General features: G+C 40.6%; 4 protein-coding genes across 6 annotated transcripts in view; 2 read left to right on the plus strand and 2 right to left on the minus strand.

The window, feature by feature from the left end:
• LOC123963822 (E3 ubiquitin-protein ligase RNF43) overlaps positions 1 to 3,342 on the minus strand; it is an 87,975-nt gene extending 84,633 nt beyond the window's left edge. The window contains exon 1 of one of the 2 annotated variants that reach the window (XM_046040884.1): positions 1,449 to 3,342. In XM_046040884.1, coding sequence (XP_045896840.1) covers positions 1,449 to 1,670 — 222 coding nt within the window. In that variant the 5' untranslated portion in view covers positions 1,671 to 3,342. The remainder of the gene's footprint in view (positions 1 to 1,448) is intronic. The other variant, XM_046040885.1, reaches the window with a different exon arrangement.
• A 187-nt stretch (positions 3,343 to 3,529) lies between these two features.
• On the minus strand, positions 3,530 to 7,037 carry hsf5 (heat shock transcription factor family member 5). Of its 2 annotated transcripts, none has more exons than XM_046041166.1 (7): positions 6,880 to 7,037; positions 6,001 to 6,493; positions 5,446 to 5,769; positions 5,104 to 5,189; positions 4,594 to 4,971; positions 4,269 to 4,385; positions 3,530 to 4,164 (listed from the first exon to the last, which is right to left on the minus strand). In XM_046041166.1, exons 2-6 carry the CDS (start codon positions 6,482 to 6,484, stop codon positions 4,269 to 4,271), a joined length of 1,389 nt encoding a protein of 462 aa, XP_045897122.1. In that variant the 5' UTR covers positions 6,485 to 6,493; positions 6,880 to 7,037; the 3' UTR covers positions 3,530 to 4,164. The 2 variants fall into 2 exon arrangements, with proteins under 2 accessions (XP_045897122.1, XP_045897123.1); XM_046041167.1 differs by lacking the exon at positions 6,880 to 7,037 and adding an exon at positions 6,837 to 6,873.
• A 1,056-nt stretch (positions 7,038 to 8,093) lies between these two features.
• Positions 8,094 to 10,499, plus strand: supt4h1 (SPT4 homolog, DSIF elongation factor subunit; the record flags this gene model as incomplete). The annotated part of the gene is given in 5 exon segments (XM_046039885.1): positions 8,094 to 8,289; positions 8,731 to 8,837; positions 8,931 to 8,986; positions 9,384 to 9,437; positions 9,591 to 10,499. Coding segments are annotated over 5 exon segments (354 nt in total). The 3' UTR covers positions 9,659 to 10,499.
• Positions 10,500 to 12,998: 2,499 nt separating this feature from the next.
• LOC123963782 (gamma-aminobutyric acid receptor subunit alpha-3) overlaps positions 12,999 to 14,193 on the plus strand; it is a 14,870-nt gene continuing 13,675 nt past the window's right edge. Inside the window, exon 1 of the mRNA XM_046040826.1 lies at positions 12,999 to 13,074. Coding sequence (XP_045896782.1) covers positions 12,999 to 13,074 — 76 coding nt within the window. The remainder of the gene's footprint in view (positions 13,075 to 14,193) is intronic.

The raw sequence follows: 14,193 nt of genomic DNA on the forward strand, positions 1-14,193 counted from the left end.
GGGGGGGGGGGGGGGGGGGGGGGGGGGGGGGGCTGGAAATCCCAGAAAGCTGGAAACATCTTTGATCTCAACTGCACTGTGATATGCATCCATAACATGTTTTCAACATCCCACACAGACACATAAAAAGCCAAATCGGTTTGAACTGCAGAGGAAAACAGCAATGGCTTTCCACCGCGCTTAATACTGGGCTTTCTCCACAGACAAGCCATGTAAATCCTTATCAGTTATGGCAAACTGCAGCATCTGGCTCGCCATTCACAAAACCTCCCATGCCTGGTGAGTGAGTAGAGGCAAGATCCTACAGTGCCTCATGTCTGTCGTCCCGTTTCTTTGGAGACGGCAAATAAAACGACACAGGCAGGCTTTATGGCCCGGGAACCCTAATCCACTTCTGAGTCCTAAATATGCACACTGAATAGAGCACATATTTTACATCTGCAGGGTAACTGAATGCTTTTTTCTAAACGGTGAAAAAAAACAAAAAACATGTTTGCTTGAATTAGATTGCATGGGCCTAAACATGATTGATGATGATGACGAGTAAAAATAGATTGAAAACGAACTAACCTTAATAACACCTGTATGTCATCGCTATTGTTAAAGGAATTTAGATATTGTGTCATCACTTGCTGAGTGCGAAGTGTGGTGTTGTGAGCAGCTTTTACACAGATGCAGTGTAACCCCTGGTCACAACAGTATTTTGATGGCGTATAGCAACAAGTACAGGTGTTAACATCATTTAGTTTATCAGAAGGGTCTTCTGAAAAATAATTTTTACATGGACCCCTTCTAATCTATGAGGTTTTGAATGCTGAACGATTACTTTCCAGTTAGCATAGTCCAATAGTGATGGTAGTAGAGATTAGTCCAGTGGATCTTTTAAAGGGGTCCCACAGCATGACACCAGCTGTTTGTCAGTATTTTTCAACACTGTATGAGAACATTTAACTTAGTAATCCAGATCTAAACTCTGAGCCTCTAACTAATCTGTCCATTTGAACAAATAGAACAGTAGAACATATTATACAATAAAATTAAATCGGAGCGTCCCATGTGACAAAGTGTTTATCAGAGCAACAGGCTAAAGTAAATGTCTATGAAGACACAACGGAGGCCAAGTTGTGAGTCTGTCCTTCAAATACAACACATGGGTTGAGGGCCAAATATTCCCACTTATCTACATTGCTTGCGTGTCTAGGAGCAAGGTATTAAATTCCAAACAGCTTTGAGTCCGCTATTCACTTCGCCTGTAGAAACTTTGGGCCCCGGAAACAGCTGAACAACATCTCAGACAACAGGTGTCCGCACTCTTGTAACCCTGTCCAGTGAAAACCTGAGAGAATCCCTATTTTGTAATATAGGCTATGCTTGGGGGTAAATGATAAGTGAGAATGGAAAGGCTTGGTGCGATCACACAATGTGGATACTCTTTTATGACACCTTACCTGCATTAGTTTTCCCTCCGCGTAGCCGGCACTTCCTCCCACGAACACCCCCTCCAGAGTGATGGGCTTCCCCGTCGGCTCGTGATTCAGCAATGCCACCTTGATGACCGCTCGGAGGGCCGGCCGCTCGGACTCCAGGCCCGGTTGGCCCAGCACCACCTGCAGGGCCGCCATGAGCAGCCACGGCCAGAGCCCGGCCAGGCGCCGCTGGGGGACGGTCATGGCCTCGGCTGTAGCGGCGGTGCCCAGCCGCACATGGTGGACTTCAAAGCAGGGAAGCACCGCCGATAGACAAAACGGAGAAACAATGTATAGGCTATATTTATATCTATTTATACGTCCCAGGCTCGACGACTACTGCGAAACAGATACAAACTTTTAAAGCTGGGGGACTGCCATCATAACTCATGCGTGAATGTCCTAAAACTTTAATTCAAAACCAGAGTTAATATTCAAACTCGGTACAGAAACGCACATCACTTAGTGCCCGCGTGGAGCAAAGCGTCTCTTTACAGAAAACTGCATCTTCCGAGATAAAAAAAAAAGCTTGAATGAACTTTTATCCAGTGTCTTTAATGTGGGTGGCGAAACACTGTACGCTCAAATGCACCATGAAGACACGCTGTGTTGTGTTAGAGCTTGAAGTGTGCATTGGTTTCCAACAGCGCGGTCTTCACGAGATAAACAACAAATGTCCTCATTTGTGACGAGTCTGCGTTTTAGTTGAACTGCTGTGTCCTCTCACGGGAGGGCAGGTCCCGGCAACAGTGAATCGATCTTCATCCGTGTCCGAACTACTATCGATATTACAGTGTACATCAGTCACTGTAGCTTACATTCACATTTTGCGAGTTGACAAACAGCGTCAACAGACAGCAAATCCTGTGGGCGCCACATTTTCTGGATAAATCCACAAAAAACGCAGGAGAGCGACAACTTGAACTTCAAAGGCTGGTTTACAGGTTGCCGCCGGAAAGTTATAAGGCATGCTGACAGATAATGCAGTGCCAACAAGTTGGGTCATATATAGTTTTTTTTTTTTTACAACCGAGGAGTTGCGAAAAATAATCCTCTGAGACGTGGTTATAATCAGTAGGCTTCACCGCTTTATGTAATTATTAACTAAAGCAAACGGACCGTTGCCTCACTTCACATATAACTCACACTGCGTCCGAACCAAAGCGACTCCTGTAACAGACCCATCAACTGATTTTCTACAGTCGGTCTTCATTTAAACCTACTAGCTGTAAGAAAAAAAAAAATCATGCATTCCCCTGAGTTCAGTGACTCCGCTGCTCTGTGAAATTAGATACGATCCTCCTGAGAACACAGAAGGAAAATGAATCGTTTATCAAAATCATCAACGATTAGAGTAGAAACGCATCACAAAGTACGGGGTAAAAGTGGTCCAAACTCCATCTGATCTCCATTTAAAGTTGATAAAGTGGCGAGACACCGTGTACAGTTCTGACACCGTCCCAAAAGTCTACCTCCCAGACTGTCTCTCGCTCCCCTGGGATCTCATTGACGGTCTCTACCTGCTCGCTGTCCCGCTGCCTTCTCGTGCCGCCGGAAATTGGGATTTTGAAGAAACGCTGCACACAAACGACCGGATGGGTTATGAGTACGGTTGGCTTTTGTCACCTGGCTTTTTTTATACGGAAGAGAGAGCGTGCAAACAAATGGTGTTACATGTGCTTTAAGTTATTAATATAACGCCACAATCGAACTGCAAAATAAAAATTACATCAGCTACATGCTATTATTTTACGCTATTTGATGTAAAATTGCAGACTTTGATAATGAACAGCTATCAAATATTTCTGTTTTACAAGCTGCGTTTTCAACTCCAAAACACTTAAATGTTACAGAATTAAAAATAGTTTTGGAAATAACGTTGACGGAGCTTCCGAGTAGCACTTGAATGCCTCATTGGAGGTTGAGGGCGGAGCAGCGGCAGAAGAGCACCGCGGATCAAAAACGAGTGAGTGGCTCCCTCTAGTGTGCAAAGTCCCACAGAACCAGCAGACACGTTCAGTAGGAAACAGTGAAACACACCTAAACATAGGAAACCATCCGGCTGCATTGTCGAAAATATATTTAATTTTAATGATAATGCTTCTACACATGCGCATTTAAAAACATGTCAGTTACACGTTTTAAAAAACACTGCACATTTGAAGGGATGCAGTGAAAAATAAAAAGGTGGGGAAATGCAATCACCACTTGGTCACCATCACAAAGCAATCAATCACTATTAGATTAAATAATCATATTTTTATACAATAATATAACATTTTCTCCCCCAATTGAGTAGTTTTTTACAACTTGTCAAAAAATGTGCACATTAAAATGGGGAGAGGCTGAGTACAGACTTACACTTGCAAATCTGTATAAAGCATACTTTAAATTACAGTTCTTAAAAACATCACAAATTGGTTAAAAATTACAATTTTTAAAAATGTACTGTGGTACAAGTAATATATCTGTTACTTAAATTAATATATATTAGTTTTTAGTCACTAACAATAAGGAAAGCAACCACTATGAGAATGCACAAGAATGTACAACATTTAACTACTTTTGCCATTTGAAAATTAAATTAGAACAAACCAACAAAGTTTTTCACAACAAAGAATCGTTAAAGTGGAGCATGAAGTCTGGTGCTATAGTGAGAACTCCCTGTCACATGCCAATAAAATCAACAAGATGACATCTAAAATAAGAAATATAACCAACTGTCAGTAAACGTGTTGCAGTGATGACTTATCAGCATAAATTCAAATTTGAGCCAGTGAGTGTGCTCTCTAAAGGTCTTACCTAAACATTAGGTGTACTTCCTGTGCAGCTGCTGTTGTAAGCCTGACTGGTATCCCTGAGAGTGTCGCTAACCTCCACACCTATGACCTCAGTGTCCTTTGCATCATCACTGGTAACCTTGCCAGGGCACAGAGGAAACCACAGCATATAATGTACAGGTCTTCTGCCCTACTCTAATACATATACATAGCCTATCAAATCTAAAAACAAAGTTCTTCTTGCAAACTGCTGGACAGACCTCACCCAGCCTTTCCTGACAGAGTTTCTTGCCTATAGAAATGATAAGGGTAAATACCTTCAGGAAATCTGCAATGTAGAGGCTTACCTCAAATATGGCATCTTCAGGCATTTGCTCAGATACTGACACCACATATTCCTCCTGCTGTTCGCATGTGACTAGATTAGCATTGTCTGACACAGCCATTATAATGGGTCCACACAAAGGGTTTGCTTTCACGGTGCTGGCAGGGTTGTCATACAACATGGCGTTACAGGTGTTGGAGGACGGCACTGACACGGGGCCAGGCTTCTCTGGGGTTGTAACCCTAACCAGGAAGCTATTGGACGGAGTTTGCATCACCTCATCTGCTATCTGGAAAATTCTCTCCAAGTTAATGTCACATTTTTTCACCTCCTGGATTTCCTTATTCTGTAAGTCCTGGTTGTTGTCCCCACGGCACAACATATTCACGGGGTAGCTTGGCTAAACAGTGAAATAATAACACACGTTTTAGACACAGTATATGTTAGAATCTTCCTAACCAACCAATCACACATTTGTTGTGAACAGTGTCACTGATTAAACGACAAAGTGAATAGACTCCAATTCACCTACCTGGTAATAACTGTGGGGAGAATAAGTCTGAAGGCCACTACCTGTCATATGTGCTGCCACAAGGTTCGAATGGTAGCACTGGCAAGCTTCAAGAAGGACAAAAGATCATATTTCAGATTATAAAATACAGAGTTTTGGTGTGGGCTCCAACTGGAGTTTAAACCTGTTTTTTTTGCATTCATATTTAATAAATTATATTTATTCAACATACAGATCCTTACTAGTGCATTTTAGTACATAAGTTCTTTCCCCCGTGTCATTAACAATTTACCTAAAGTGATGTAACAACTGTGGTTTATAACTTGTTCAACCCATATTCCTAACCGGTGAACTGATGCTCACCTGGGGAAAAGTAGCCAGGCTGATATTGTGCATTAGGAGGATCAAAACTGGTGAAATTTGGACTTGCATGGTTCGCACGGGCCAGTAAACCCTGGTAATTCTGCACCGCATTGGAGCTTGAGGCTACTCCAGTGTAGTGGTGGCTTAAGGATACTGGTATCCCTTTGTCTGCACCAAAGACAGTAGGAGAATAAGCGGCACCATGGCCCCTTATCAGGTATTGTGGTGGGACAGGGGTTCCATTGTGCGCCGTTGTGGCCTGGTCTTTATTTGGATAGTAAGGATGAGTTGACTCCTGATGTGTGGGGCTAAGTGAAGAGCGGCCTGCAGAAACAGGAAAAGGCAAAGTGTGACAACAACCTGTCAGACAGTGATAACTGAAATTTAAAGAACTGGACTGTGGGAGTAAAATGGCAATCTGCAGTTAGGTTCAGATGAAGTGATTTTACTACTAATTTAGTAGGATTATTCACCATACCACCACAGGGATACTTGTGTGACTATTACTATCCACTATCTAAAGACAGCCATGAGTTGTCATGCTGTGACACTTGCCTCTTTTAACATTTTTCTCTCTGCCATCATCACCCCCACTGAATCGCTGGCATCGGCTCGGGCGCCGACAGTTGATGTTCAGGCCAGCTTGCAGCTTCGCCTTATTGTCCACAGTAAGTCTCCTCAGACTAGCAACAAGTTCGGGGCGGTCCCGCTTGAAGTTTGGGTTGTGAAAATGGTGATGCGCCCCACTGGCGTGGTGGTTGTCTTTAATAGCCGGTTCTGCTTTCCTGAAGCCGTACAGGTTGAGCTGACGGACAAAACTTGAGAAGTTGGTCGTTTTGAAGGCGTCCGCGTTGTCCAACGTGGCGGTGTTGTGGGACAGGATCTGTCTCTCGAAGAGATGTTGATCAATGATGACGACCTCGCCGAAGTTGTCCCAGCAGATGGCTTTGTTGGCCGGGTTGTTCACCAAGCGCCACAGCTTGGCAGGGAAGTTATTAGGGTTTATGCTGACAGGGAGGGAACTTTCCTCAGCATCCATGGTTTTTATCTGTGGAAAAAGGAAACAGAAACGTTAACGTATCAGGCCAACTGTCAAAAGGTTAACGTTAGCTAACTAACGTCAAGCTATATAATACCACTCTTAGTAGCAGTTAAAACGTAACGTACAGTTGCGAATAACGTTAACTAGGATCAGATACTTTTTTTTATCTTAATTAGGAGTGATTAACGAAAAAAAAGATAAACCCCATAAAGTTATACTCTCAATTTATAACACATTTGAAATTAACCCAGCACTAATCTAAAAACGTCTAATGTTAATAATAGTTTTGACCATAGACTGTATATAAAAAGGTTTTGACTAAAAGAAAAACAGTATCGTAAATTGCTACCTTACTGGAAGTCAGCCAATAAGAAACACCTTGATAAAGTTACCTGCTTCTCCAAAGTTGGCCCCTCCTGTTTTCAGAACCGTTGGAAGTTCCCGAACCGTTGGAGCTGTTGGCGTTCAAACGTTTCGTCTGACATTGATTCTGGTGCCAACTGCCAGGGTTCCACAGTACCCTCCAGCTAGAGAGGAGAGTTTATGACCTGCTCGGGTTTGTGTGTGGCCTATTTGATCAGGACAAACCTGTGCTCGAAAACATTCAACTCCATAGCAAGCTACAACCATTTAAAATACTCCACAAGTTCAAAATGTTTGAATGAATGTTACTTAGAAGAAAATTAAAAGTTATCATTAGTGTCCCTTTCAGAGGTTTATGTTATTAATAACTCACATTAAATCATTGGCTACTGTGATTACTGATGCAGTAAATGGCTGGTTTTAGGGGCATTTTCATCTATAACATCTTTGTCTTTTTTTTCTTTTTTTTTGCAACTCTGTATGTATCTGAATTTTATTTAAATCTGTAAAGTAATAGCTGTCAAGTAATAAGAGCAACATTTCACTCTAACATGTAGTAGCCTATAAGTAGCATAACATTACAATTACCGGAGTAAATATGGCAATCCGATTTAACATTTATTCTTTAAAACTTAGGCCTACCAGTCGCTATTTAAAAGCTATCAGTATCTATTCCCGGTTAACTAGTAACGTTTTTTTTTTTGTTTCTAGTAACTATTGACTAGTAAATTTCTAGTTTAATTGAAATAATAAACCAGTTAAAATATACAAAATGGTGACTTGGTTGAAGTGACAATAATATTAATATTATATAATATTAATATTATTAATAAAAAAATAAATAAGAAAGTGTAAGTTCATAATACATTTGTCAAAAAAAGCAGTGATTATTTGAAATTTTGTAGATGTGTTCATAATTAAATGGTATTGGAGTTGAAATAACACATTATAGTTAAAAGTAATGATTAATATGGATGTCAGAGGGAAACCTTTTTGTGTGGATCAAATAAAAAGGGCTCTGGTTGGAGATGATGGCATCATTTCAACAGATATCTAGAGGAAGTCCGTGAGAATACAGGATCATAAAGTGTAGCCAGGGAGTCAAAATGCTCAAATGTACTTGGAAGTTAAAGTGTTAGACATGTAAAAGCACCCAGATGGTCTTAATTTAGCAGAGATGATTATTTTATATGATGAGAGATAAATATTTTTTTTTATACAGGCTCACAGCGGGGACGCCTCTGTGTTGGTCCTCTACAAGGTCCACACAGACGGTGACGTATTTCCCCAGCGACTGGAAAATATTCCAAACATTAATCGTGTTGATATTTTGTTATTGTAGTTGTATTTTCTCTGAAGAGCTTAACATAATGGCTTTGGAAACGGTCCCCAAAGACCTTCGCCATTTGCGAGCGTGTCTTCTTTGTTCTTTAGTAAAGGTAAACTGAAGTGAGAGAAAGAAACGCTGAAGCTAGCTAGCTGCTAACGTGTAGCTTTTCTGCGCAGTATTTTGCTTGTATCTCACACACGAACTAAAACTTAAAGTAATGCTATCATGATGAATTTTATTTACTGAATACCAGCGATAGACGGATGAACTGTTTCTACAGTCGTTTACAGTAAGGCACTTAATCTTAGTAGGTTCGTCTTCTCACAAGTCACGTTTGAGGGAAACTCAAAGAAATACCGTCAACGCAAAAACACAAATAACGATATGTTTTCACGTTAGTTGATTAGTTGACCCTGATTATAAGTAGTCTTGGTACACCCAAGTAAAGCATTTAATAACCAACCCTGTCTGTTGGTATCAGAAGTAGTTTGCGTCTTAGCCTACTTTAAATGTCTTCTCCCCTCTCTTCCTCCTCCTTCTTCTTCTTTAGACTATTGACCAGTTTGAATACGACGGCTGTGACAACTGTGAGTCCTACCTTCAGATGAAGGGGAACCGAGAGATGGTTTATGAGTGCACAAGTTCCTCGTTTGATGGGTAAGCATCGATTTTAGTATTGATTATTCAAAAACTTTCACCTGTGTTGGTCTGTTTTCTTAATGTTTATGAATACTGTCTCTGTGTCCACAGTGTGATAGCCATGATGAGTCCTGAGGACAGTTGGGTAGCTAAATGGCAGAGGATAGGTAAGGGTGTATGCCTATACTTAAATCTGCATTAATGTGTTTTATTAAGTTGTTGCAGCTGAGATATAAATAGTTGCCAACTTAACACATCCAGCAGACACAAAGCAACATTATCATCCTATTAGAGTCGTGTTTTGGGCAACCAGGCACATATCTTGTTCTTAAGTGCCACATGTACCACTTTCTTTGCCAGCCGGTCTGTTATTCATTGATTTATTATTATTTATTGGGTTGTGAGGTTGTTTGCGGTTGTTGCTGGAAACTGTGTTGATGAGAGTGGGGAAATAGAACCACACACAACTTCACATGTGGTAATTTGTTCATTTAAAAAAAAAAAATCATTTTCAATTAGTTATTTTTGTGTCATAAAATGTGTATTGTTTGTTCGATCCTACAGGCAACTTCAAGCCAGGTGTATATGCAGTGTCAGTGACAGGCAGACTGCCTCCAGGTACACTATATCAAACCACTGCCTCAATATGTAGCAAAACACACACACGCATAAAGCAAATGTTTTGGCTTTTTCTTGATTGGAATCCCTTCCTTACTGAGTATTACATTCACTTTACTTGCCTGCTGTTTACATGGTTCTCCTTTTCTGAAGGTGTGGTGAGAGAGTTGAAAAGCAGAGGAGTGATCTACAAATCCAGAGATACAGCAGTGAAGACATAAACGTGACTGCTTTCAGTGGTTAGCCACACCAGACCGGCATCATACCACAGCACCAGCTCCAGGAAGAAGCGACAACAGTGGGACTAAATTTTGTCATGTCATGTGATGTTTTTGTTGTGATTAGAAATATTAGCAAGAGTGCTTATAGGGCATGTTTTTTTTTTTTTTATTTCTTTGAATAATTGAGAAAAAAATTAAAGTTCTTTTTATAAGAAATGAGTAAAATAAAATCAGTTGATTTTACATACGTACGCTGCAAACACCGTTAGATTTACTGATTCATGGACAGGAATGTGCACCAAGGAGGACTGCAAGTCTGCATCTTCTCATTCCAAGCTATCTGTGACTCTTAAAGAAGTATGTTATTCAGTAGACTGGTAACACTGCACAGATATGTTCTTAGGTGTCCCAGTGTCAAAGATCACACACAATCACACAAAATCAAAAGTAACGATCAGTATCTGGTGGGGTCCGGTGGAGGTGTGATCACATGTGGTCTGACTCTGCCTGGATGATCAGCTGTACAGTAAACGCATTGCTATTTATTGCCCTGGCAACCTCGGCAGTCCTCATGCCTCCTTGCAGGATGCCAAAGACACGTTCACACAGATGAGCAGGGACCCTGGGCATCTTTCTCTTGGTGTTTTTTCAGAGTCAGAAGAATGGTCTTTTTAGTGTTCCAAGTTTTTATTACTGTGACCATAATTGCCTACCGCTGTATGCTGTTAGGGTCTTAATGACTATTTCACATGTTCATTGATTTGTTTTTTTTTTTATGGTTCATTGAACAAGCATGGAAAAACATTGTTTAAACCCTTTACAATAAAGATCTGTAAAGTCATTTGCATTTTTTCAGTCATTCACGTTCACCTCAGAATGAATTGTAATAAGTTTGGCCATCCATTAACTTTTCAATCATCCGGTGTCCCAGTGTCCACTGAACCAAGAGTACTTTACTACTGTCTGTTTGAAACACCAGAGAGGAGGAACTACACAGACTATCACTTATGGGTTGAGGTAAATGAAACGTCCCTGTACTTAATAATTTGGGTCACAAGATGGTGCTATTTACAAAATACCGAAATTACATGCATTACCAAACATTGCCAGCAGGGGGAACCGTAAGCTAAAGTATCAGTGGTGTAAAACTCACTGCATTTACACACTTACTGTCTGCCAGATCGCTTCTCCAGTTATATTATAGGTGCTTTCCAGTTTCAGTCACTTCTGTAGCTACTGTTGCATTGCCAACGCCTGTAATAACATCTCAGGTTTGTATGTTGTCATCCTGTGCTGCTGTGTGTATCAGGTACTGTTCAGCTGTGGCACTATTGTTGCCTTATGTTACTGTCTAAGAAGAAAGCTTATTTGTTTATTGCCAGAGGGTCTAGGCTTTGTCTTAATTTCACTGTAACCTGATGGATCGGGGTCATGCAAACCGAGGACTCTTTAATTCTCTGTAAATGAGCACAGTAAGCTCTCACTATTGTCTAATTTAGAGGAGGGTGTCATTGAATGCTACCTGGTGCTGATATTTTGTTGCAAAGGCATGGTTAGTGAAACTGCTCTCTGAAAAAAACCAACAACTGAGGTTATGGTTTAGTGTAGTGACACAGATGGTTTTATCCATCATAGTACTGCCAGGTCACAACTGACACGTTATATAACACACACCTTAAATTTAAATCAATTCAAAGGGCTACCTTTCGACTTCTAGATAAGAGTGATGAGAATTTGCCCCCACAAAAATAAGTTAATATTTAGTCTGAACAGGTGGTTTAAATTAAGTAAAATAACATGAGGTGAAAACTAAACTAATTGTTCCTATCATAGGATATGCAGGGAAGCTGTCCCAGTTATGCAGGAACATCTCTCACTTTATTTTTCTGTACAGACCTAAAATGATACAGCTATACTAGTTTTGTTCTTGTTTTCCTGTAACAAATAATGAAGTAGCACCTAAATTACACAATATTAATATGTCAGGAGGAGATTTTCTGACTCTGTTCTGATGATTACTACATGATCTCTACAACGAAAGCAAATCTCAAGAGAAAGACGAGGTGGTAAACCTGCTGCAACCATGCTGCTTTGAGAAGGTGTCTTGTACAGCAGGATGTGTAGGAGAGGCACATTGCAGGCCTTGACAACCAGGTTTTCACTAGAAACAGGCGGGAACAGTCTGTGAGGACTCAGGTAGTTTTAAGTAGGTATTTTGTTTAATAGAAACGCTCACTCGCATCTCTATTCACCCTCTTTAGTTTGCACTCGTAACTTGTAACTTATCTGCATCAACAGATCTCTGAGGCTCATTTACTGTAATCAGTGGCGCTAGAGTGCAGATAACTGATGGGTGACTTTCAGGAAACTAGCTCTGATAAAGAGTTGTTACCCGGTTCTAAATTACAATTTCACATATCTCAAAAACAATTTCAATTGAACACTTAGAATGGATAATTGATTAGTCATAATGTGCAGTGCTCATTTTCTCATCAAGCTTACTAGGAAAATTAGCATGCAGGGGCACTGTTGTTCAAGAAAGTGTGATGCTTGTAGAACCTCTATGAGGGTTTTTGTTTCCCCCTCCTCTGCCACAGCAAGGTCAGAGGTCAAAGTCAACAACCAAACAGCAGCGGTGGAAACTGCTGAACCAACGGAAAGGCACTCCCGTCTTCAATACCTTCCAAAGCCGCTTTACGCTAAAGTTAGCCCTTGCTTTCACCTCCTCTCATCCCATTTGTTATTGTTGTCTTTTAATTTCCTGTAGTGATCTGAAAAATGTCTCAGTAATGTTTAACCTATCCTGACCCCGGCTATATAAAGGATGACCACAATGGCAAGAAGCTGTCATTTTTAGGTAGACATTAATGTGTCATGTAGGTTTTTCCCGTTGTGAATAGACTGTATGTATTAATTGAGTATTCTCATGGAACCCCAGAATTAAGTTTTTAAATTTAATACTGAGCTTCCATGGTGATGAACGTGCAACTTTTGGCACATTTCACCATCATGTGCATTGACGACAAACAAAAAGTAACCAATCTCAGTCTGCCTGTCTAAAGCACCTTATAAGTTTGTTTGGAAATGCTGTATAAATAAAGTTTACCATTAGTATTATTAAAAAAATGTTGTCCCAAGTGAAGGACCAATGTGAAAGTTAAAAGAGGGCATATTGCTCTGTGAACATTGTGTTTGTGCGATAAAAAATGACATGCAGCTCAGGTAGACCAGAGACACAGAAAGTGTAAAAAGGAAGTGTTAGTGGCTGTTTGATAGATTGATAGATAGGTGATTTCTTATTGCCACACAACAGTGTTGGTGGTTCTTGTTTTCATACTGCATGGAAGATCAGTTTCAGTGCAAAGAAAAAGAGAGTGTGGTTAGCAATGGCGCGTTGGATAAGACACAGCATTTTGGTGAGAGACCTGGGTTAGATTCCTCCACTGTGACACAGCCGCTAAAGATGTACCTGAGCAAGACACTTAACCACTAGCTGCTCCAGAGGCGTGCAACCTCTGACATATGAAGCAATTGTATGTCGCTTTGGAATAAAAGGCATCAGCTAAATGAAAAAAAATGTCAGAGATATATAACTCAATAAAACAAAACAGGCAACATAAACCATTAAAATGCTCACTAAAGGAAAATGTGTACAATAAATATTCTGTATATACAGGTGCTGGTCATATAATACGAATATCATCAAAACGTTGATTTATTTCAGTAATTCCATTCAAAAAGTGAAACTTGTATAATGTATTCATTCATTCCACTCAGACTGATATATTTCAAGTGTTCATTCCTTTTAATTTTGATGATTAAAACTGACAACTAATGAAAACCCCAAAATCAGTATCTCAGAAAATTAGAATATTACTTAAGACCAATACAAAAAAAGGATTTTTAGAAATGTTGGCCAACTGAAAAGTATCAACATGAAAAGTATGAGCATGTACAGAACTCAGTACTTAGTTGGGGCTCCTTTTGCCCGAATTACTGCAGCAATGCGGCGTGGCATGGAGTCGATCAGTCTGTGGCACTGCTCAGGTGTTATGAGAGCCCAGGTTGCTCTGATAGTGGCCTTCAGCTCTTCTGCATTGTTGGGTCTGGCGCATCGCATCTTCCTCTTCACAATACCCCATAGATTTTCTATAGGGTTAAGGTCAGGCGATTTCGCTGGCCAATTAAGAACAGGGATACCATGGTCCTTAAACCAGGTACTGGTAGCTTTGGCACTGTGTGCAGGTGCCAAGTCCTGTTGGAAAATGAAATCTGCATCTCCATAAAGTTGGTCAGCAGCAGGAAGCATGAAGTGCTCTAAAACTTCCTGGTAGACGGCTGCGTTGACCTTGGACCTCAGAAAACACAGTGGACCAACACCAGCAGATGACATGGCACCCCAAACCATCACTGACTGTGGAAACTTTACACTGGACTTCAAGCAACGTGGATTCTGTGCCTCTCCTCTCTTCCTCCAGACTCTGGGACCTTGATTTCCAAAGGAAATGCAAAATTTACTTTCATCAGAGAAAATA

The sequence above is a fragment of the Micropterus dolomieu genome, linkage group LG23, assembly GCF_021292245.1.
Source record: "Micropterus dolomieu isolate WLL.071019.BEF.003 ecotype Adirondacks linkage group LG23, ASM2129224v1, whole genome shotgun sequence".
Classification (NCBI taxonomy): domain Eukaryota; kingdom Metazoa; phylum Chordata; class Actinopteri; order Centrarchiformes; family Centrarchidae; genus Micropterus; species Micropterus dolomieu.